At 39.8% G+C, this 24,525-nt stretch overlaps 1 protein-coding gene across 1 annotated transcript in view; it reads right to left on the reverse strand.

Annotated features, from left to right (window-relative positions):
• Positions 1-22,471, reverse strand: part of LOC135479310 (cilium assembly protein DZIP1L-like) — a 36,401-nt gene extending 13,930 nt beyond the window's left edge. The window contains 18 exon segments of the mRNA XM_064759133.1: positions 6,063-6,165; positions 6,495-6,572; positions 8,711-8,782; positions 8,784-8,850; positions 9,141-9,304; positions 11,180-11,224; positions 11,608-11,655; positions 12,050-12,136; positions 13,216-13,323; positions 14,412-14,518; positions 14,864-14,969; positions 15,522-15,614; positions 16,427-16,651; positions 17,156-17,293; positions 19,067-19,132; positions 19,585-19,656; positions 20,859-21,131; positions 22,340-22,471. Coding sequence (XP_064615203.1) covers positions 6,063-6,165; positions 6,495-6,572; positions 8,711-8,782; positions 8,784-8,850; positions 9,141-9,304; positions 11,180-11,224; positions 11,608-11,655; positions 12,050-12,136; positions 13,216-13,323; positions 14,412-14,518; positions 14,864-14,969; positions 15,522-15,614; positions 16,427-16,651; positions 17,156-17,293; positions 19,067-19,132; positions 19,585-19,656; positions 20,859-21,119 — 1,840 coding nt within the window. The 5' untranslated portion in view covers positions 21,120-21,131; positions 22,340-22,471.
• Positions 22,472-24,525: the final 2,054 nt, after the last annotated feature.

Genomic DNA, 24,525 nt, shown 5'->3' on the forward strand with positions numbered 1-24,525 from the left:
GACAAACATACCAATGTATGCACATATCCACCTTCCTTCTTGACAGGGGACAAACATACAAATGTATGCACATGTCAACCTTCCTTCTTGACAGGGACAAACATACAAATGTATGCACATATCCACCTTCCTTCTTGACAGGGGACAAACATACAAATGTATGCATATGTCAACCTTCCTTCTACACAAGGGACAAACATACAAATGTATGCACATATCCACCTTCCTTCTTGACAGGGGACAAACATACAAATGTATGCATATGTCAACCTTCCTTCTACACAAGGGACAAACATACAAATGTATGCACATATCCACCTTCCTTCTCGACAAGGGACAAACATACCAATGTATGCACATATCCACCTTCCTTCTTGACAGGGGACAAACATACAAATGTATGCACATGTCCACCTTCCTTCTTGACAGGGACAAACATACAAATGTATGCACATATCCACCTTCCTTCTTGACAGGGACAAACATACAAATGTATGCACATGTCAACCTTCCTTCTTGACAGGGACAAACATACAAATGTATGCACATGTCAACCTTCCTTCTACACAGGGGACAAACATACAAATGTATGCACATATCCACCTTCCTTCTACACAGGGGACAAACATACAAATGTATGCATATATCCACCCTCCTTCTTGACAGGGACAAACATACAAATGTATGCACATGTCAACCTTCCTTCTTGACAGGGACAATCATACAAATGTATGCACATATCCACCTTCCTTCTCCACAAGGGACAAACATACCAATGTATGCACATATCCACCCTCCTTCTTGACAGGGACAAACATACAAATGTATGCACATGTCAACCTTCCTTCTACACAAGGGACAAACATACCAATGTATGCACATATCCACCCTCCTTCTTGACAGGGACAAACATACAAATGTATGCACATATCCACCTTCCTTCTCGACAAGGGCAAACATACAAATGTATGCACGTCAACCTTCCTTCTTGACAGGGGACAATCATACAAATGTATGCATATGTCAACCTTCCTTCTACACAAGGGACAAACATACAAATGTATGCACATATCCACCTTCCTTCTCGACAAGGGGCAAACATACAAATGTATGCACATATCCACCTTCCTTCTTGACAGGGACAAACATACAAATGTATGCACATATCAACCTTCCTTCTCCACAAGGGACAAACATACAAATGTATGCACATATCCACCTTCCTTCTCGACAAGGGGCAAACATACAAATGTATGCACATGTCAACCTTCCTTCTTGACAGGGACAAACATACAAATGTATGCACATATCCACCTTCCTTCTCGACAAGGGACAAACATACAAATGTATGCACATGTCAACCTTCCTTCTTGACAGGGACAAACATACAAATGTATGCACATGTCAACCTTCCTTCTTGACAGGGGACAAACATACAAATGTATGCACATGTCAACCTTCCTTCTCCACAAGGGGCAAACATACAAATGTATGCACATATCAACCTTCCTTCTTGACAGGGACAAACATACAAATGTATGCACATGTCAACCTTCCTTCTTGACAGGGGACAAACATACAAATGTATGCACATGTCAACCTTCCTTCTTGACAGGGGACAAACATACAAATGTATGCACATGTCAACCTTCCTTCTTGACAGGGGACAAACATACAAATGTATGCACATGTCAACCTTCCTTCTTGACAGGGGACAAACATACAAATGTATGCACATATCCACCTTCCTTCTCCACAAGGGCAAACATACAAATGTACGCATATATCCACCTTCCTTCTCAACAGGTGACAAACATACAAATGTACACACATATCCACCTTCCTTCTCGACAAGGGGCAAACATACAAATGTATGCACATGTCAACCTTCCTTCTCGACAGGGGACAAACATACAAATGTACACACATATCCACCTTCCTTCTCGACAAGGGACAAATATACAAATGTATGCACATATCCACCTTCCTTCTCGACAAGGGCAAACATACAAATGTATGCACATATCCACCTTCCTTCTCGACAAGGGGCAAACATACAAATGTATGCACATGTCAACCTTCCTTCTTGACAGGGACAAACATACAAATGTATGCACATATCCACCTTCCTTCTCGACAAGGGGCAAACATACAAATGTATGCACATATCCACCTTCCTTCTCGACAAGGGCAAACATACAAATGTATGTATATGTCAACCTTCCTTCTACACAAGGGACAAACATACAAATGTATGCACATATCCACCTTCCTTCTTGACAGGGACAAACATACAAATGTATGCACATATCCACCTTCCTTCTCGACAAGGGGCAAACATACAAATGTACACACATATCCACCTTCCTTCTCGACAAGGGGCAAACATACAAATGTATGCACATGTCAACCTTCCTTCTTGACAGGGGCAAACATACAAATGTATGCACATATCCACCTTCCTTCTCGACAAGGGCAAACATACAAATGTATGCATATGTCAACCTTCCTTCTACACAAGGGACAAACATACAAATGTATGCACATGTCAACCTTCCTTCTCGACAGGGGACAAACATACAAATGTACACACATATCCACCTTCCTTCTCGACAAGGGACAAATATACAAATGTATGCACATATCCACCTTCCTTCTCGACAAGGGCAAACATACAAATGTATGCACATATCCACCTTCCTTCTCGACAAGGGGCAAACATACAAATGTATGCACATGTCAACCTTCCTTCTTGACAGGGACAAACATACAAATGTATGCACATATCCACCTTCCTCCTCGACAAGGGGCAAACATACAAATGTATGCACATGTCAACCTTCCTTCTTGACAGGGACAAACATACAAATGTATGCACATATCCACCTTCCTTCTCGACAAGGGACAAACATACAAATGTATGCACATGTCAACCTTCCTTCTTGACAGGGACAAACATACAAATGTATGCACATGTCAACCTTCCTTCTTGACAGGGACAAACATACAAATGTATGCACATATCCACCTTCCTTCTCCACAAGGGGCAAACATACAAATGTATGCACATGTCAACCTTCCTTCTTGACAGGGACAAACATACAAATGTATGCACATATCCACCTTCCTTCTCGACAAGGGACAAACATACAAATGTATGCACATATCCACCTTCCTTCTCAACAGGTGACAAACATACAAATGTATGCACATATCCACCTTCCTTCTCGACAAGGGACAAACATACAAATATATGCATATGTCAACCTTCCTTCTACACAAGGGACAAACATACAAATGTATGCACATATCCACCTTCCTTCTCGACAAGGGGCAAACATACAAATGTATGCACATATCCACCTTCCTTCTCGACAAGGGCAAACATACAAATGTATGCACATATCAACCTTCCTTCTTGACAGGGACAAACATACAAATGTATGCACATATCCACCTTCCTTCTTGACAGGGACAAACATACAAATGTATGCACATGTCAACCGTCCTTCTTGACAGGGACAAACATACAAATGTATGCACATGTCAACCTTCCTTCTTGACAGGGACAAACATACAAATGTATGCACATATCAACCTTCCTTCTCCACAAGGGACAAACATACAAATGTATGCACATGTCCACCTTCCTTCTCAACAGGTGACAAACATACAAATGTATGCACATATCCACCTTCCTTCTCGACAAGGGCAAACATACAAATGTATGCACATATCCACCTTCCTTCTTGACAGGGACAAACATACAAATGTATGCACATATCCACCTTCCTTCTCGACAAGGGGCAAACATACAAATGTATGCACATATCAACCTTCCTTCTCCACAAGGGACAAACATACAAATGTATGCACATATCCACCTTCCTTCTCAACAGGTGACCAACATACAAATGTATGCACATATCCACCTTCCTTCTCGACAAGGGCAAACATACAAATGTATGCATATGTCAACCTTCCTTCTACACAAGGGACAAACATACAAATGTATGCACATATCCACCTTCCTTCTCGACAAGGGGCAAACATACAAATGTATGCACATATCCACCTTCCTTCTCGACAAGGGCAAACATACAAATGTATGCACATATCCACCTTCCTTCTCGACAAGGGGCAAACATACAAATGTACACACATATCCACCTTCCTTCTTGACAGGGACAAACATACAAATGTATGCACATATCCACCTTCCTTTTCGACAAGGGACAAACATACAAATGTATGCACATGTCAACCTTCCTTCTTGACAGGGACAAACATACAAATGTATGCACATATCCACCTTCCTTCTCGACAAGGGCAAACATACAAATGTATGCATATGTCAACCTTCCTTCTACACAAGGGACAAACATACAAATGTACACACATATCCACCTTCCTTCTCGACAAGGGACAAATATACAAATGTATGCCCATATCCACCTTCCTTCTCGACAAGGGCAAACATACAAATGTATGCACATATCCACCTTCCTTCTCGACAAGGGGCAAACATACAAATGTATGCACATGTCAACCTTCCTTCTTGACAGGGGACAAACATACAAATGTATGCACATATCCACCTTCCTTCTCGACAAGGGACAAACATACAAATGTATGCACATGTCAACCTTCCTTCTTGACAGGGACAAACATACAAATGTATGCACATATCCACCTTCCTTCTCCACAAGGGCAAACAGACAAATGTATGCATATGTCAACCTTCCTTCTACACAGGGGACAAACATACAAATGTACACACATATCCACCTTCCTTCTCGACAAGGGACAAACATACAAATGTATGCACATATCCACCTTCCTTCTCGACAAGGGACAAACATACAAATGTATGCACATGTCAACCTTCCTTCTTGACAAGGGCAAACATACAAATGTATGCATATATCCACCTTCCTTCTCGACAAGGGACAAACACACAAATGTATGCACATATCCACCTTCCTTCTCGACAAGGGGCAAACATACAAATGTATGCACATGTCAACCTTCCTTCTTGACAGGGACAAACATACAAATGTATGCACATATCAACCTTCCTTCTACACAGGGGACAAACATACAAATGTATGCACATATCAACCTTCCTTCTACACAGGGGACAAACATACAAATGTATGCACATATCCACCTTCCTTCTCGACAAGGGACAAACATACAAATGTATGCACATGTCAACCTTCCTTCTTGACAGGGGACAAACATGCCAATATATGCACATATCAACCTTCCTTCTCCACAAGGGACAAACATACAAATGTATGCACATGTCAACCTTCCTTCTTGACAGGGGACAAACATACAAATGTATGCACATATCCACCTTCCTTCTCGACAGGGGACAAACATACAAATGTATGCATATGTCAACCTTCCTTCTACACAAGGGACAAACATACAAATGTATGCACATGTCAACCTTCCTTCTTGACAGGGGACAAACATGCCAATATATGCACATATCCACCTTCCTTCTCCACAAGGGACAAACATACAAATGTATGCACATATCCACCTTCCTTCTCGACAAGGGACAAACATACAAATGTATGCACATGTCAACCTTCCTTCTTGACAGGGACAAACATACAAATGTATGCATATATCAACCTTCCTTCTACACAGGGGACAAAAACAGTTTACATGATGTGGCTAATCTTTCGTCAGCCACTGTGTACACACAGGCCATTTTACAGCCAATCCTTCTGTAACTGCATAATGGTGTTCTCTGACAAAGTTCTAACCAGCTTCTAAACATGTGTATTTTTTACACAAACACAGGAACACAATGCAGGCCCAACTCGGGCTCACTGAAAAAAAACACACCTTGAGTCTGTAAAGTCTGTAAAGAGTGACCAGAACGTATCAGTCAAATGAAGTTTACTCATTTCCTACATCACAGAGGCAAATCACTGTTCATTTACATTTGACTTTTAAGTGAGTGAAAAAAAGGAGAAACAAAATCCAGCAGTACATGTTATTCCTCAGCTAATCCGTTGTAGCTTAGAGTGGTCTCCCCTTACCTGAGGAGGGTGGAGATCGTTTCAGCTGCTTGTACCTCTCCCGCGCTGCTTCGGTCACCTGTCTCTGAAGACGCTGACGAATCTCCGTGAATGTGGGATATTTCTAAAGGGGGGAAAAGCACAAATTAGTTATTTATTCATCATTTATTTACGTTTTCATTTGACTGTTTTTTAAGACCGTTCTCAAGAATTCTTCACTCACACAATGGCAGTCACGTTTAGACCTGGAGCTCCCAGAGTGACCCACAAACCTTTGGAAAAGTATCGTTAAAAATTACCAAACAGATCAACATCACTTTACAGTGGTACAACCACTAATAACGGTGTACAAAATACAAATATGTGGACAAATACAAAGGTGTGGAGATTCTGAAAGACTTCTAAGAATTTAGTAGATACATCCTGATTGTTCCCAGTCGTTATTTCTCTTACCAATGCCTTTGCCTTCCTTTCCGTGTTTAGGACGGACTGTTTTGTAGCGAGCACATCATCCTTTATAGACTTCGATCCCTGGGAAACGTGAAACAAATAAGTGGATTAACTCCTTCAAAAAATAGCAAATGGCATTTATTGTGATCATAAATAGCCATTTGTTGTGATCAAAACTAACCATTTACTGTGAACATAACTAGCCATTCAGTTACTAAGGTCAAAACTAGCCATTTGTTGTGGTCAAACCTAGCCATTTACTGCGGTCAAAACTACCCATTTACTGTGATCATAACTAGCCATTTGTTGTGGCCAAAACTAACAATTTACTGTGAACATAACTAGCCATTCAGTTACTGAGGTCAAAACTAGCCATTTGTTGTGGGCAAAACTAGCCATTTACTGTGGCCAAAACTAACCAATTACTGTGAACATAACTAGCCATTCACTTACTGTGGTCAAAACTAGCCATTTGTTGTGATCATAACTAGCCATTTGTTGTGGTCAAAGCTAGACATTCGTTGTGATCAAAACTAGCCATTTGTTGGGGTCAAAGCTAGCCATTTGTTGTGGTCAAAACTAGCCATTTGTTGTGGTCATAACTAGCCATTTACTGTGGTCAAAACTAGCCATTTGTAGTGGTCAAAACTAGCCTTTTGTTGTGGTCATAACTAGCCATTTACTGTGGTCAAAACTAGCCATTTGTAGTGGTCAAAACTAGCCGTTTGTAGTTGTCAAAAATAGCCATTTGTTGTGGTCATAACTAGCCATTTGTAGTGGTCAAAACTAGCCATTTGTAGTGGTCAAAAATAGCCGTTTGTTTGGAGTCATATCTAGACATTTATTGTGGCCAAAACTAGACATTTGTTGTGGTCAAAACTAGCCGTTTGTAGTGGTCAAAAATAGCCATTTGTTGTGGTCATAACTAGCCATTTGTAGTGGTCAAAACTAGCCATTTGTAGTGGTCAAAACTAGCCGTTTGTTGTGGTCATAACTAGACATTTATTGTGGCCAAAACTAGACATTTGTTGTGGTCAAAACTAGCCATTTGTAGTGGTCAAAAATAGCCGTTTGTTGTGGTCATAACTAGACATTTATTGTGGCCAAAACTAGACATTTGTTGTGGTCAAAACTAGCCATTTGTAGTGGTCAAAAATAGCCGTTTGTTGTGGTCATAACTAGACATTTATTGTGGCCAAAACTAGACATTTACTGTGGTCAAAACTAGCCATTTGTAGTGGTCAAAACTAGCCATTTGTTGTGGTCAAAACTAGACATTTATTGTGGCCAAAACTAGACATTTGTTGTGGTCAAAACTAGACATTTGTAGTGGTCAAAACTAGTCATTTGTTGTGGTAAAAACTAGCCATTTATTGTGGTCAAAACTAGACATTTGTTGTGGTCAAAACTAGCCATTTGTAGTGGTCAAAACTAGCCATTTGTTGTGATAAGCCATTTATTGTGGTCAAAAATAGCCATTTGTTGTGATCATAACTAGCCAATTGTTGTGGTCAAAAATAGCCAATTGTTGTTGTCAAAAATAGCCAGTTGTTGTGGTCAAAAATAGCCATTTGTTGTGATAAGCCATTTGTTGTGATAAGCCATTTATTGTGGTCAAAGCTAGCCATTTGTTGTGGGTCAAAACTAGACATTTGTTGTGGTCAAAAACTAGCCATTTATTGTTGTCAAAAATAGCCAATTGTTGTGGTCAAAACTAGCCATTTGTTGTGGTCAAAACTAGCCATTTGTTGTGATAAGCCATTTGTTGTGATAAGCCATTTGTTGTGGTCAAAAATAGCCAATTGTTGTGATCATAACTAGCCAATTGTTGTGGTCAAAAATAGCCATTTGTTGTGGTCAAAAACAGCCATTTGTAGAGGTCAAAAATAGCCATTTGTTGTGATCATAACTAGCCATTTGTTGTGGTCAAAACTAGCCACTTGTTGAAGTGTGATCTTGTGATCAAAATTACATGCAGAGCTTTATTTATTTATTTCATTGTTGTTTTACGCCACACCCAAGAATTTTTCACTTATACGAAGGCAGTCAGTTTTAGCGCTTACTGTCACCACACCCAATCGGCCGAATCTACAAATTCCCTATCCTTGGCCGAGTTTGACAAAACAGCTGAGTGCAGAAACAACAGGATTTGAACAATTTCACCAAGCTGGAGGTCTTAAAACTGGCAACTCTGATTGACACAGATCTTATTTTCTCACCTGAGGTATTCCCTTCCTCTCCAGCTGTTCATCCAAAATAATCACCAGCTCTTCCCTCATGGCCTTCAGAATGGAAAGGGTCCTGACGGAGTTGTTCTAACAGACGGTTACTTCTCTGGGTGGAGAACTCTCCTGTGGTTCTGAGAGTAAAAAAGAGACGGGTTTGTAAGTGATTGAGTGAGAAGACAAGTCACTGGCAAGTCTTTCCGAATGAGGAGTTTTAATTTCGAACTCTTTAGTCAATAAAAGTAAAAACAGTCCCACTGTATCATGTGACTTCTCAACAGACAAACTGTCACAGTGATTCCAGTATATATTTTACCCCTTTAGGATATTGGGAGTAAAATTAGTGGTAAAATTGCATGTGACATGAAGTACACGTATTAACACACGAGATAGAAGAACTAAGGTGATAATACAAAAGCCGCACCCGCCCGTGTGCCCCAGGGAGCCGCCGGTGCCCAGCGGGCTGTGCAGACCTTCTTCTTCCTCATCGCTCTCCTCTGTGTCATCATCTGGGAACGGGTCAATGTCAGTGTGCGAATGGCTGGAGGACAGCCCAGTTGATCTGCTAGCCTTTATTGCCGAGGTGCTCTGATCATAAAAAAATCCATCAATAAAATTCAATGAAAACGGATTACTACCGTATTTGCCTTAAAGTTCATGTGAAAAGATACAATGTTAAAATATTAGTCCTGGTGCTCGATGAACTCACATTTGTTCCAAGGGGTTCTCCCCCACACATTCCACTTTACGCAGATCAATTAACCGCGAAATCGGAATTAACGCCATGGTGTTGTGTCCCCCATGTTTTGTTTTTTTTTTGTACCAGTATCAAAATGTTGTCACAAGTACGTCTCTAGGCATCTAGGCGTCAGGTCTGAATGTATATCAAGTTTTTATTAACGTAAATTCGTAATATGACAAATAAAAATTGTGCTCAGAATCTGTGAGGATCTCATCCTACCTGGGTAAACAATGAGACATGCTCGAGTGGGAGTTCAGGGACAAACATGGTTTCAGCTGAATTGCTTCCCTTCACGCTTGTTGGGTGCTATTAAAGCTCTCCACCTATGACGCTGCCCTTGACTCTAAATTGTTTACTTTTATTTTCTAAAACGTAAAGCTTCAATGATGAAATTCAATAGTTGTACACCAGCATGACCTTTTTTAGGTAATTTGGTGGCACAACATTCTGCGCATAATTATGAATTCTCCTAGTATGTGGCATAGTCCGTTTGGTGCATTTAGTTTCCAGCGCATTTACCAAAACACCGAAATGTGAAGAGATCGTCAGTGCAGAATAAAAATGCTAATATCCTCACAGGTTATGTTTCTTTCAAATTGCCATGAAGCTTGCCAGCTTGCCTGCCTGCCTGCGTAACCAGTGGGAATTTGGTTGCAAAATATTATCAATCTGTTCAGCTGTTATGTAAACAAAAATGAAAATATATGTATTGTGAAGTGACCTTTGCTCGAACTACGATGACTTGGTAAGAATTCTCCTTTGTGTTTATTTTGAGTGACAGCTCTGTTGTCACCAGCCGAGTGATGTAAAAAAATGCCAACGCCATCTTTGTTTTCTTACGCAGTCAAGGCGGATTAAGGTTTGTCCTCTCCAAAATACATTATTCCATAGAAAAGTAAAGAATTCTTGTCATGCGGGTCAAAAGTTCGCCTTTCTCGAGAATCACACTCTCGATTCGCTAATAAAGCAATGGTAAATCACTTTACATGTGATAATGTTCCATTATTTCAAGACGTTATTGAGAGACATGCAAGAAATTTTTATAATTGCCATTGTTTTATTAAACCGGCTAACTCAATCAACGCAAGTACCTGAAATTCTTGTGTATATTTTTGTACCATACTGTACAACTGTCATCAGTCACATTCAGAATTCTGCTTATTTCAGCCATTACAAATTATCTCCCTTGTCAGGATTTGATTTTCATTGTCTGCATGAGCGCATTATTTCGAGGGAGCAGTGTAGACCTATCATAATCTGATATAACTAGATAAGCTGCACATTTTGGCCGATCTAGAGAGTTCCATTGATGGTAGAATGGTGTTCTGAGGTTTGTTTGGAAGGCACATGTAAGATTATCTACTGGACAAAGGCATGTTTCACCACCAAAAGTGGTATTTTATGACATTTATTTGCCCTTAAAAAAAGTACTTTTGGGGGGCAAATTCTTAGACCTATTACAGTCATGTTTCCACAGATATTTACTACAAAATCTTAAGCAGAGTCATCTTCAGATAAAACAAACCATATGACATCAGACAGATTATGTTAGGCCGTTGTCCACACGATGCAGAATGGATGAGTGCTTCCATGTCAGCTGGTGATCAAACACTGATTTCAGCATTATTTCAGTCATATCCGAGCTACACTCATCTTCCAAGGAAAACATATGACCATCACTTTGAGGTCACAACAAAGATGAATATGTCGAAATCACTTACTGGTCTAGGTTCACTTTTAACTAGCCTCTCTTTCTCTCTCGCCACCTGAAAACATAACAGGACAGAAATTAATTCATTTGTATACACCATGCAAATCTGTTCACAGAGATCACAAATATACACTGCCAAAGATGATCAGCTTCAGAGATTCAAATATAAAAAAAAAAAACAAAATAAATCTTGGGCAAGCAACAACATAACTTATTAAATCACCCTGTTAACATGAACAATGGTTGAGGAATAACAGTTTGTATGTTGTATGTTTGTATTTCTTCAACATTTTTATGTTTTTAAAAAAAAGATAAAAAATTCAAAAGACCTGCAAGACCATGTAAAAAGTCAATGTCTTGCACTCAGAAATCTTGTTGGGAGAATGTGACAAGCCAAAAGGCACTCTATTTACTTCTCCTGATTTAACTTCTACCTACCTGTCTGTTGGATTCAGCTTTTAGCAGTTTTTCTTTTTCCTTTGTTTCCTGAAGTAAAGAAAAAAAAACCCAAAAACAATGATTTTTTTTTTGAAAAAACACACCATTCACTGTAAACTATCTTCACATGAAAAGTGCAATAAAAAAAAATGTCATTCACTTACTTGTTAATTCATTTGACTCTTTGTTTTGTTATTATTTAAGAGTATTTCACTTACGCAACAGAAACCAATGGCCTTGTGTCCTTCACCAAATGACTCCTCCATTAATCAAAGAATGGACCAAAATCAGACAGAAATTAATCAACATAAGTGACATTAACATATAGTAACATCATTATCTACTAAAGAAAAAATGCTGCTGATTGTTTTTCCTGAAGCAGACACCCTAAGAAGTTAGCGAGATGTCACAGTATTGGCAGGTTGGTGACCTAACCACGTACCTTCAGGAGCTGTTGTACATCAGCCTTCTGAGCCTGATGCTGGTTCCTCTCCAGAGCCTTCACACTTTTCTCCAGGGCTGCATTCAGCTGAAACCAAACATGACAACATGGCTGTAATCAGCTGAAACCAAACATGAAAACATGGTTAACAGACACGACAACATGGCTACATTCAGCTGAAACAAAACATTACAACATGGCTGTAATCGGCTGAAACCAAGCATCACAACACGGCTGTAATCAGCTGAAACTAACATGACAACAAGGCTGTAACAGACTGAAACCAAACATTACAATAACGCTACAATATGCTGAAATCAAACATGACAACATGGCTGCATTCTGCTAAAACCAAACATGAAAACATGGTTAACAGACAAGACATCACGGCTACATTCAGCTGAAACCAAAGATGACAACATGGTTAACAGACATGATAACATGGCTACATTCAGCTGAAACCAAACATGACAACAAGGCTGTAATACGCTGAAACCAAACATTACTATAGTGTCGTAATCAGCTGAAACCAAAAATGAAAACATCGCTGCATTCAGCGCAAACCAACATAAAAACATGGCTAACAAACAAGACAACATGGCTACATTCAGCTGAAACCAAACATTACAACAGCACCGTAATCAGCTCAAACCAAACATGAAAACATCGCTGCATTCAGCGCAAACCAACATAAAAACATGGCTAACAAACAAGACAACATGGCTACATTCAGCTGAAACCAAACATTACAATAACGCTATAATTTGCCGAAATCAAACATGGCAACATGGCTGTATTCAGCTGAAACCAACATGACAACATGGCTGTATTCAGCTGAAACCAACATGACAGAAGGTTACCAAATATGACTTTCTTTCTGCATGGCTGCAAATACAAGAACTGTAATCATTTGCATTCAAAACACAAAACACATTTCAGGCTGTTTCTTTCGTAACTCACAATGGTAGATGTATATGCTCCAGGCATCAGCTTTAATTTTTATCAACTTTCAATCAGAAAAAGGACTTAGTATCACAAACCAAGACAGCAGCAATGTTATCGGAATAGTTTCCTCTTAGCTGGAAGCAGAATAAATTAGAATACCTCCAAAATATCTGTATCTGTACATATTTGTATGTGTCTGAAAACCCGCATGTTTTTCTCACCCTTGACAACTCGTTAGCATGTTCCACTGACATCATCTGCACTTTCTTCTCCCATTTCCTGTCCTGTTTTTTCAACTTTGTATTCAAGGTCATGTCTGTCTTTGCCGTCTAGTTTCAAAAATAACAGAAAACAATGATAATGAACACAATCAAACAAATGTGAACAAAAGTTAACTTACTATCTCACGCCAAATATGCAGAACTTATGAATGGATCAAACTGGTGTTGAAACTTGATATCAGGATACACAAGTTACACAAATAAGTACACATAATTTTATCAAAAAAAAACAAAAAAAAAAACAAATTACTGGCAAATCAGCGCCACATCAATCTTTAAATAAGCATGGATTGGGCTAGTTTTTTGAACTTGATCTGAGGTTCTCTAAAGTGAAGCTTCACACAAAATTTTACACTACTGGAGAAGTCACAACACAGAACTGTGTACAGAATTGGAGAAGTCACAGCACAGAAGCGTGTACAGAACTGGAGAAGTCACAGCACAGAAGCGTGTACAGAACTGGAGAAGTCACAGCACAGACGCATGTACAGAACTGGAGAAGTCACAGCACAGAAGCGTGTACAGTACTGGAGAAGTCACAGCACAGAAGCATGTACAGTTCTGGAGAAGTCAAAGCACAGAAGCGTGTACAGTACTGGAGAAGTCACAGCACAGAAGCGTGTACAGTACTGGAGAAGTCACAGCACAGAAGCATGTACAGAACTGGAGAAGTCACAGCACAGAAGCATGTACAGTACTGGAGAAGTCACAGCACAGAAGCGTGTACAGAACTGGAGAAGTCACAGCACAGAAGCGTGTACAGAACTGGAGAAGTCACAGCACAGACGCATGTACAGTACTGGAGAAGTCACAGCACAGAAGCATGTACAGTACTGGAGAAGTCACAGCACAGAAGCATGTACAGTACTGGAGAAGTCACAGCACAGAAGCGTGTACAGTTCTGGAGAAGTCACAGCACAGAAGCGTGTACAGTTCTGGAGAAGTCACAGCACAGAAGCGTGTACAGTACTGGAGAAGTCACAGCACAGAAGCGTGTACAGTACTGGAGAAGTCACAGCACAGAAGCGTGTCGGCTGGACAGACACACATGAATCAATATCCATCTCCTTTAGTGAAAACTTGGGAGAAGAATTACCTTCCCTAACACTTTAAAGCAGGATCCTCTGCCAGTTTACCTGTTTGTGAAGCTGTTCTTTCAGCATGGCCAGCTCCTCCCTCTGTTGCCGTAGCAACTCGTGATCATCTTCATCATCACGCAACTCACCCAGGTGAGAACGACGGCCTGGGAGACAAAACAAGCAAATCAAAATCCATGAAATACGCCCGTCATGGCGGAGTGAATAACAAACTATGTCATCCAGGTTGACGCTCAATACCAAAATGCACAGAACTGTGCTATTTCCAACTACGAAAGAGAAATGCCAAAATGCACAGAACTGTCCTACTTCAAACTATGAAAGAAAAACAGTTCTTTAGTGCCGTTTTACACAAAAAAAACCCCAATATATCACAAAAAGTAGTAAATTTTAAAGCTACTTTAACATTAAGATAAAAAAAATCAACAACTTCAAGTGGAAAGCCAAGCAATTTAATGCAGGGGGAACAGCACTGAAGTTAAAAATCTTACCATATTTTTGCTCCATTTGTGACAATGCATTCTGGGAGGCCTGATATTTCTCATTCATCTCTTTTAATTCTGTCATCAATACTTTCTTCATCTTTTCGAGTTCTGACTGAAGACGAAGTTCATTGAAAACAGTGAGCATGTAGTGTGAATCTCCTGGTGCCTGCCAAAAACGGGCTTACTCAAACTATAATAAACTGTATGTGTATTTCTACGTTCATCAAATGCTGTTGAAACAAGCCTATTTAGAGAATTTACCTGTATATCCCACGTTTAATATGGAAAATAAAAGCTTGGATTACATAAGCTAGTTTTTGAACTTGTACACACAATTTTATCAGAACCAGACAATGTCTGAAGCAGCTGTTGCACAGAAACATGTGGGCAATCAGAATCATGAAATTCATAACTCATACAAAACATACTGGGCTGGTTTTCAAACATTATGAAAAAAATGAAATTCACAAACAAGTCCGCCACAATAATTCAATTCAAGTCATAAATTTAACATTTAATTCATTTACTGGTTTATCTGGTGTTATGGTTTTTCTTAGAATTTGTGAATGAATCAAATTTATTTTGTATTTTCTTATTTATTTATTTATTTATTTCTCTTGATGAGTGGAAGAGGTGTGGCGTTGATGTTCTAGTGATAACTCACCAGTTGTTCTCTGCTCAGCTCTGGCTTCTCCGTCACATGGAAGCTCTCCACTAAGTTCTCCTTGTTCTCTTGATTGTACACATTTGTAACATTCTGAGAACAACAACATCATTTCAGGCTCTCTTAAACAGATGTGTGCAGTGTGTAGTGTAGGTACAGTGATTTCACAAAACAATGCAGATGTAATGGAGTGAGTCACACAGTAATGCAGATGTAATGGAGTGCGTCACACAGTAATGCAGATGTAATGGAGTCAGTCACACAGTAATGCAGATGTAATGGAGTGAGTCACAAAGTAGTGCAGATGTAATGGAGTGAGTCACACAGTAACGCAGATGTAATGAGTGAGTCACACAGTAATGCAGATGTAATGGAGTGAGTCACAAAGTAGTGCAGATGTAATGGAGTGAGTCACACAGTAATGCAGATGTAATGGAGTGAGTCAGAAAGTAGGGTAGATGTAAAGAGTGAGTTTACAAAACAGTGTTAGACATTCTAATCACAAAACAGTGTTAGAAGCAATTGAGAGTCGCAAAGTAGTGCAGATGTAATGGAGTGAGTCAGAAAGTAGGACAGATGTAATGAGTGAGTTTACAAAACAGTGTTAGACATTCTAATCACAAAACAGTGTTGGAAGTAACTGAGAGTCACAAAGTAGTGAAGATGTAATGGAGTGAGTCACAAAGTAGTGAAGATGTAATGGAGTGAGTCACAAAGTAGTGCAGATGTAATGGAGTGAGTCATAAAATAATGTCTGATGTAATGGTTCAGGAGTGAGTGATAAAATGGTGTATATAAAGGAAGTTGAAAAGTATTTAAGATATTTATTAATTTAACACTTCATTGAGCGGAATATTAAGCCTGCAGATGCACATGAATAATTAATGAAAGAATACCATTCTTACCTTTTCTGTGAAGAGTTCTCGCTTGGCTTTACTCCTCTCTGACTGTAGCAGCGTCTCCGTCATCTTCAGCCTCTCTTTGATCTCTAGTAGCTCTTTCTCCAGAGCGGTGTTCAGGCGTGCAGGCGACTGTGGTGATTGGCTAGGGCTGGCTGAATCTCCATGACGACGTACAATGTGAGCTTGGAGGAATGAAGCATTCAGGAATGCCTTGGAGCAGTAAGGGCACTGAAGAAATGAGACAAATGGGAAAAAGCAAAAGAGATATATTGGCAAAGTTAGGAAGCTGTATAAACTTGATATCCATAAATTCCATGAGGATTAGTTAGGACTTAATACATGACCACTACAAATTTTCTGATCCTTTGTAACTGGTAAAAGTAACTGTATGACTGGCTGCCAGCTATGTTGGGGAGGACAGATATCCTGTGTCTTAAGAATAATAATGACATCATCTTTTAACAAAGGATGCTTGATCAGTTTACAAATGTTCCACCCAAAGGCCTTCTAGATTCATGTTATAATAATAATTCATCGTAGCACTAATAATTACAAAGTATTTAACACGTGGAAACAAATGAAATGAACACTTAAATGTTTGCAGCATTAAGTAACGTAAGTATATGTGGCTAAATATTAATGATCCCACCCAGATTTGATCCCAGGTGCCCCAGCTTTGAGGCAGACGCTGTACCCATTAGGCTACCAAAGCACTTTATTCATAAACGCTACCTTGTTATAACTACTGGAACCGCCCTGTAACAGTTGTTGTTGTGCAGCTAGCATCTTCTTCCTCTTGTGGCTTTCTTTCTTCACCTCAGTGAGTTCCTTCTGTTGCTGCTCCAAGCGTGTCGTCATCTGCTCATGTTCCTGAGGATGGATCAATCCATGACACCAATGTTACAAATATGCTTTCTCCATGGGGACCTAGCAAACGCCTGGCCGCATGAGACATTACAAATATACTTTCTCCATGGGGACCTAGCAAACGCCTGGCAACATGAGACGTTACAAACATACTTTCTCCATGGGGACCTAGCAAACGCCTGGCAGCATGAGACATTACAAACATACTTTCTCCATGGGAACCTAGCAAACACCCGGCAGCATGAGACATTACAAACATACTTTCTCCATGGGGACCTAGCAAACGCCTGGCAGCATGAGACATTACAAACATACTTTCTCCATGGGGACCTAGCAAACACCCGGCAGCATGAGACATTACAAACATACTTTCTCCATGAGGACCTTGCAAATGCCGGCACCATGACACATTACAAACATACTTTCTCCATGGGGACCTTGCAAATGCCGACACCATGACACATTACAAACATACTTTCTCCATGGGGACCTAGCAAACGCCCGGCAGCATGAGACATTACAAACATACTTTCTCCATGGGGACCTAGCAAACGCCCGGCAGCATGACACATTACAAACATACTTTCTCCATGGGGACCTAGCAAACGCCTGGCACCATGACACATTACAAACATACTTTCTCCATGAGGACCTTGCAAATGCCGGCACCATGACACATTACAAACATACTTTCTCCATGGGGACCTAGCAAACACCCGGCAGCATGAGACATTACAAACATACTTTCTCCAGGGGCACCTAGCAAATGCCTGGCAGAACGAGACATTACAAACATACTTTCTCCATGGGGACCTAGCTAATGCCTGGCACCATGACACATTACAAACATACTTTCTCCATGAGGACCTTGCAAATGCCGGCACCATGACACATTACAAACATACTTTCTCCATGGGGACCTTGCAAATGCCGACACCATGACACATTACAAACATACTTTCTCCATGGGGACCTAGCAAACGCCCGGCAGCATGAGACATTACAAACATACTTTCTCCATGGGGACCTAGCAAACGCCCGGCAGCATGACACATTACAAACATACTTTCTCCATGGGGACCTAGCAAACGCCTGGCAGCATGACACATTACAAACATACTTTCTCCATGAGGACCTTGCAAATGCCGGCACCATGACACATTACAGACATACTTTCTCCATGGGGACCTAGCAAATGCCTGGCACCATGACACATTACAAACATACTTTCTCCATGAGGACCTTGCAAATGCCGGCACCATGACACATTACAAACATACTTTCTCCATGGGGAGCTAGCAAATGCCTGGCACCATGACACATTACAAACATACTTTCTCCATGAGGACCTTGCAAATGCCGGCACCATGACACATTACAAACATACTTTCTCCATGGGGACCTAGCAAACGCCTGGCAGAATGACACCGACACCATCTTAAACATTCCTGTCCAAGCTCATTAACAAGTCGTTCCACAGATCTACTTTGCATAAAATAGAAAGAAGGTAACTCCGAACATTAAAGTCATATTATTATTATTATTCAGACAGACTAATAATACGACTTCAATATTCGGAGCTACTTTGCTTTAATTTCAAGCTCATTATGAGGTCACATTATAAACGGAAAAAGATTACAGTAGAAATTACATGTAATGCAGGACACCATACAATTTAGGGGTTTCAAATAATAATGATCATAACTGCATGAACTTTTTTTAATTTCATCAAACTCGTACATACTCTAGACACCTATGACAGATATAGCACCTTACCTGCTGTGTTGTTTTCAGCTTCTCTTCAAGGGAGGTAACTACACCAGCCAAGTAGTCCTGAGAGTGCTGAACGATGAAGACAATAGATACATTTTATTATTTGGTTTGAGTTTTACACCTTACACAAGACTATTTAACTTCTACAATGGCAGCTTGAGGAAACCAAGCAGAGTCCCTCGACTGAGAAAAACCCACGACCATGCACAGGTTGCTGTTAGATCTTCCCCCTGAGACGTCTATGAGACCAGAGACTGAGGCTCCTAGGTCACTGTTCTACGCTAACCACTTGGCCACGGCTTCCCCACAAAGAGAACAGAATGTATATGGGAGAAGAGTACAGAAACTGGACTTATGGCATGGAAGATATTTCCGACATCACAAGTCTGATATTTTATTCAAATGTACACATATGGATGCTGCTGTTTTTCACTAGCCATGCGTTTTTATACGGCACTTTTTTCGAACACCTTTTAACAGTAAGATATTGTTTCACATTTTTTAACTCTAAGCGCACTTACCAATAAGTACTCAATAGTCAGCTGAGCAAGTTTGAACAGTTTGGTGAAATTCGGGTCCACATTTCTTAAATCCTGAAGAGAAATAAGACAAGACAATGGTTGGAGGGCAATAAGTGAAACTGAATTACTATTATATGTACATGTATGTACTCAATGCTGACCTACCACCATTTCTTATAATCACTAATCTTTTTTTCCTCAGAAGTCTTTCTACCTTGATATCTCTTTAACTGTAAGGGAAGACGACAGTTTAGTTAATGGATGGATTACTCGTGACTTTCACCCGCGCCTATGTTGAATTTCTACAGGAAGAATTTAATGGTGTCTGCTGAAGGGTACCTGACACTATGTGTTCTGTGCACCATAGGACTCTTTTGTTTGAGATCCAACATTAAATATAAATCCCAATTAACACAATGCAGACACTTTTTGATTTTCTGACTTTGATGAGGCTTAAATGACGCATTTAATATTCACAGGACACCTAAAACATGCTGAATTAAGAGATTGCCACAACGTCTGATCCTGTTGAGTAAATATTGGCCAATTAGGCTGCCTTCTTGTCCAGTGTACTGGGCAGGAAGTCCTGCATGTATACACAGCTCATTATCCTCTCTCCCTCTTACTGTGAAGACATGCATGTGACCGAATAGTATGTTAGGATTTAGTGAGGATAAAATGAGGACTATGCTCGTGGTACACGTGTGCCCAGGCAGCTCATTATCCTTTCTCCCTCATGATAACAGGCATGTGACAGAATTAGTATCTTAACAGCCAGTGAAGATTAAATTTTCTCCATGAGTGTGTTTTCCAAAATGTCAAACACCTATATGCAGACTTGTGCCCCGGCCAGATTATGTCACATTTCAGCTTAATATGGCTGTCAACATAAATCAACCAAGTACCACCATTTTCCAAATTCACTGGCCATTAATTAAACATTTCCAAGGAATAGAAAATGGATTATCTGACTTTCATAATTTTCAGGCATGCTTCAGGTGTTATAGTTCTGATACCCTTCATTATACATGTGTCACAGCAGTTGTCCTTTCAATCAGAGATGAAAGCAGAGCTGTTTCGTCAAATTAAGTACAAATTTAATAAATTTTACGGAATTTACCAGGATACTAGATTTTGATTCAGTCAAAAAAACCCCCCACTGATTCTGAATAAATCCTGAAAACTTTCATGCCTGGGGGGTTTTTTTTCCAATAAATAACCACTTTCTTTTTCCCAAAACAAACCAATCAGATAAAACCACCCCTCTGACTTACTAATTCAGCCTCAATATTGCAGAAGGTGATGTTGGTGATGTTTTCCTGTAAAGCGTTGAAGTCCATATTCCTCGCTATCTGATCCACATCCACCGAGGCTATTTTCCTCCAATCAATACGCTCCATTCTTTTCCTGAATGCCACGCTAGGTGGGGCCCCGGCAATGTTACCGGGGGCGTAACCTTCCTGATACCCCATCCCTGAATATGGGCTGTAACCTACGTGTGACTGAGGCCGCGGGGAATAGGCATAGGTTGTCATTGTCTGCTAAGGCTGAAATGATGTCAAACGAAACAATAAAGATGATCGAAGAGCTAAGCACTTTAGTTCTAAGACAAACTAGATTGAAATGTCAAAAATATGTGATGAAAGACTTATAGAATAGAGCTGGTAACATGGTTCACAAACAGTTATTTGATTGTTGTTTAATGTTGTACACAAGAATTTCCACTTATGCACTGATGGTTAGTTATATTGTTGAGGGAAACCGAAGTGCCCAGTGTAAACCAACAACATTGGGCGAGTTACTAACACATTCTTCCACCTGACATGCAGACCATTTTGATGGAAGGCAAGAGGTTTTCAAAGAACATTATATTGGAAAAATGGCAACACCAGTTAAATTTTGTTAATCAGTCACCAAGAAACTATGAACAGTGATATCGGAGGAAAGAAAAAGATTTACACAGCACATTTGTAACATTACACCATTAATGATTATTACATGGGTATAACTGAGGTGTCCTGAGAAACAAATTCTTCAGCAGTTTCAATGCAATGCCTGTGAAGACATGGAAACCCTGATGTGATGTCAAAGGAAGCAAATTTGACATCAAGGAAGGCAACTTTTCTGGAACAGCGTAAAAAACTTTAAAAAATAATGTGACAAGTATTAACCTTAAAATGATTGGTTTTCCACGACACATCAACTTAAAAATCACCCGGCGTGTTCACTGGTCATCTATCTGATCCTCTTCTCAACCATCAATGACATATCCTTCATTGCACATGTAGGCTTATTTCTGATCTTGGGCGTTTATTTTGTAAGGGATAAAACCAGCACCTTGCTATTTGTTAAGAAGAAGATGCACGAACCGGGGCTTGTTCGCTTACGTTTTAATTTCGTTTTACATATCTGTGGGCGAGAGTAAACGGTAAGAATTTCGGCTGATTTGACATGTCAGAACATGATTGTGTGTCAACGCCACCTTCAGTGGATCTTATCTCCCTCATCAAAGACATCAATAGGGAAATAAGACTGAGGCATTTAAAAACAGTCATTTGCAGACAATCTAATTATCACCCTTATGAGCCAGCATGTGGGCGAACAGATAAATAGTGCTCTTTGTCTTTTCCGCGAACTACCGAATTGGATACGCCTCAGCGGGTAACCTAGGTTGTTGTTGCAATTTCAAACATGCTCTGAAACCTAGCTCATTGGCACTAATATCAATCAAATTAGCACCAAATAGACATCTTACCGAGTCCAGCACCTGCCAATCTTTGGTTTTACAACGTATGCATCCTTGGTCAACGTCTAATGATGCTACAAAATGCTGTCACCAACGTAAACAGTTTGCCTTAATTTCCGACGCCATGATGGAATTCTCCTGTCGCTTGAACCCTGGGATATAATTCGTCATTGACTCGTACTTTTCCATTATCGTGACAACGCTCAGAGGACAGGCAATGAACGAGTCTAGAGAGGTTTCCGGACCACCCACGTGGAGATATTCTCCTGTCAAAACAATAACGTAACAATACATGTTCACGGGCCCTGTATAACCACCCTGATGGGATTATACTTGGGTTACGGGTTGAAATCTGTCCAAACCAAATTTCTGATCACTTAATCAATGCATGCGTTACAAGCTCTGTTTTACTTAATTAATTTTCATGCATTAGTCACATTTTAGTTTATACATTACCCGGTATAAGAAATATCATTTAAAAAAAAAACATGAAACAGGCAAAATTAAGGCTATATACCTGTCATTTGGGTGTTGCTTGAAAGTGAACGATACCAATATTCTGAGTGTATGCTTGTAAACGTATAATTTGGTTATTTCCTTGAGAACGAAACCATGCATGCAACACTTCGACCGAGACTGTGTACAAAGAAATTCTTGTATATGGACACCACACCTACCGGATGTATGTAGATGAATATTGATTTTCAAGAGGTATTATACCTTTAAATTTCGATGAGATCATACCGAGATACATTTTTTGTAATTAATATACTTATTCATTTTATGATATGGTTAGGGTTAGGCCCGGATGACTATTTCAAGCTGTCTCTTTAAGTTTACCTGGGGCTATGTTGAGGGGTCAATATCATTCCCCGGAAGTTTGGCCGCTACAACGTCGATGTTTATGGATGGAGAAGAAAACAAGCAAACGCCTAGTTCGCCAAGTGCCATGCATTGACAAAGCTCGTGACTTAGAGCTGAAATAGAATCAGAGATCGCCGAAGACCTGCATATTGATTGAAGCTCATCTCGGCGACCCTGCATGGAGGTCAAAAGACAACGAGAGCGACACTTGAACTGTAGGCCTATCGAGCCGAGGTCTATGTAAATTGGCATCGGTTCCACAAATCCAGTTATCACGCAGGTCCAGACTAGAAATTTGACTTAAACGCCTTTTTTTAAACATCCACAGCAATACAAATTTGGAATGCGATGCACAGCAAGATTGTAGTGTTATACGTTATTTTGATTTAATTTCTTTTACCATGAAACTGTGAAATGTATATATAGGCCCTATATTGCTTGGGTTTTTCAATTTTGACTGGTCACACCCAACTGTGTGTGGAATCGAACCTTGTATTGGAAATTGAGCTTTCCTAAACACACATGCCATGCTAATTTAACTTTTTTTGTGTGCTAACTCCTACATAAACAGCTGTTTTTAGAAAAATCTGCGTTTTACCTGAACAAAATATCTTTTGTTTTACTGCATTTTACGCCAGATCGAAGTACTAACTCCTACCTAAACAGCTGTTTTTAGAAAAATCTGCCTTTTACCTAAAGAAAATATCTTTTGTTTTACTATATTTTACGCCACATAGAAGTACCTTTAATACCTGACGAACATATAACAAGCATAGGTGTACAAATATTTCTGTACACATACAAGAACGTACAGTGTAGCTATAGTGTTATATACAGGTTTACTGCACATTGACTGTGATGTACCATATCGTCCAATGACGCACATGCCCTCTCATTTTAGCTGGGTTTTTTTGCATGTTAGCGTCATGGATTATATCTGAGGTACAGCTTGGTGTGTATACATGTATTTCATTGGCGTTTAAATACATTTACAGCACTTTGGCTGCGAATAAAACAGAAAAAAAAAATAAAAACCTAAGGGGACAGAATATGCAAATTAGCCCAAACTGTCAGGAAATGCATGTTACTAATCAAAAACACACCCACACATTTTCTATTTCATGGCTCGGTATGTATGTTATGCACGACCTCTACCATTTTGTCTAACAGCTGCAATGATGCTATGCTCTTTGAATCGATTCCACCATTTTTACAACAACAGTTTGTCACATGAGATGACAATTTAATGAACGGAACACCTGTGTCAAGGATTAATATTGATTGTCGATGTATACATAAGCCTATCTGCTATCAGGTTAATCGTTGACTTG

This window comes from Liolophura sinensis, chromosome 12, assembly GCF_032854445.1.
Source record: "Liolophura sinensis isolate JHLJ2023 chromosome 12, CUHK_Ljap_v2, whole genome shotgun sequence".
Taxonomy (NCBI): Eukaryota; Metazoa; Mollusca; class Polyplacophora; order Chitonida; family Chitonidae; genus Liolophura; species Liolophura sinensis.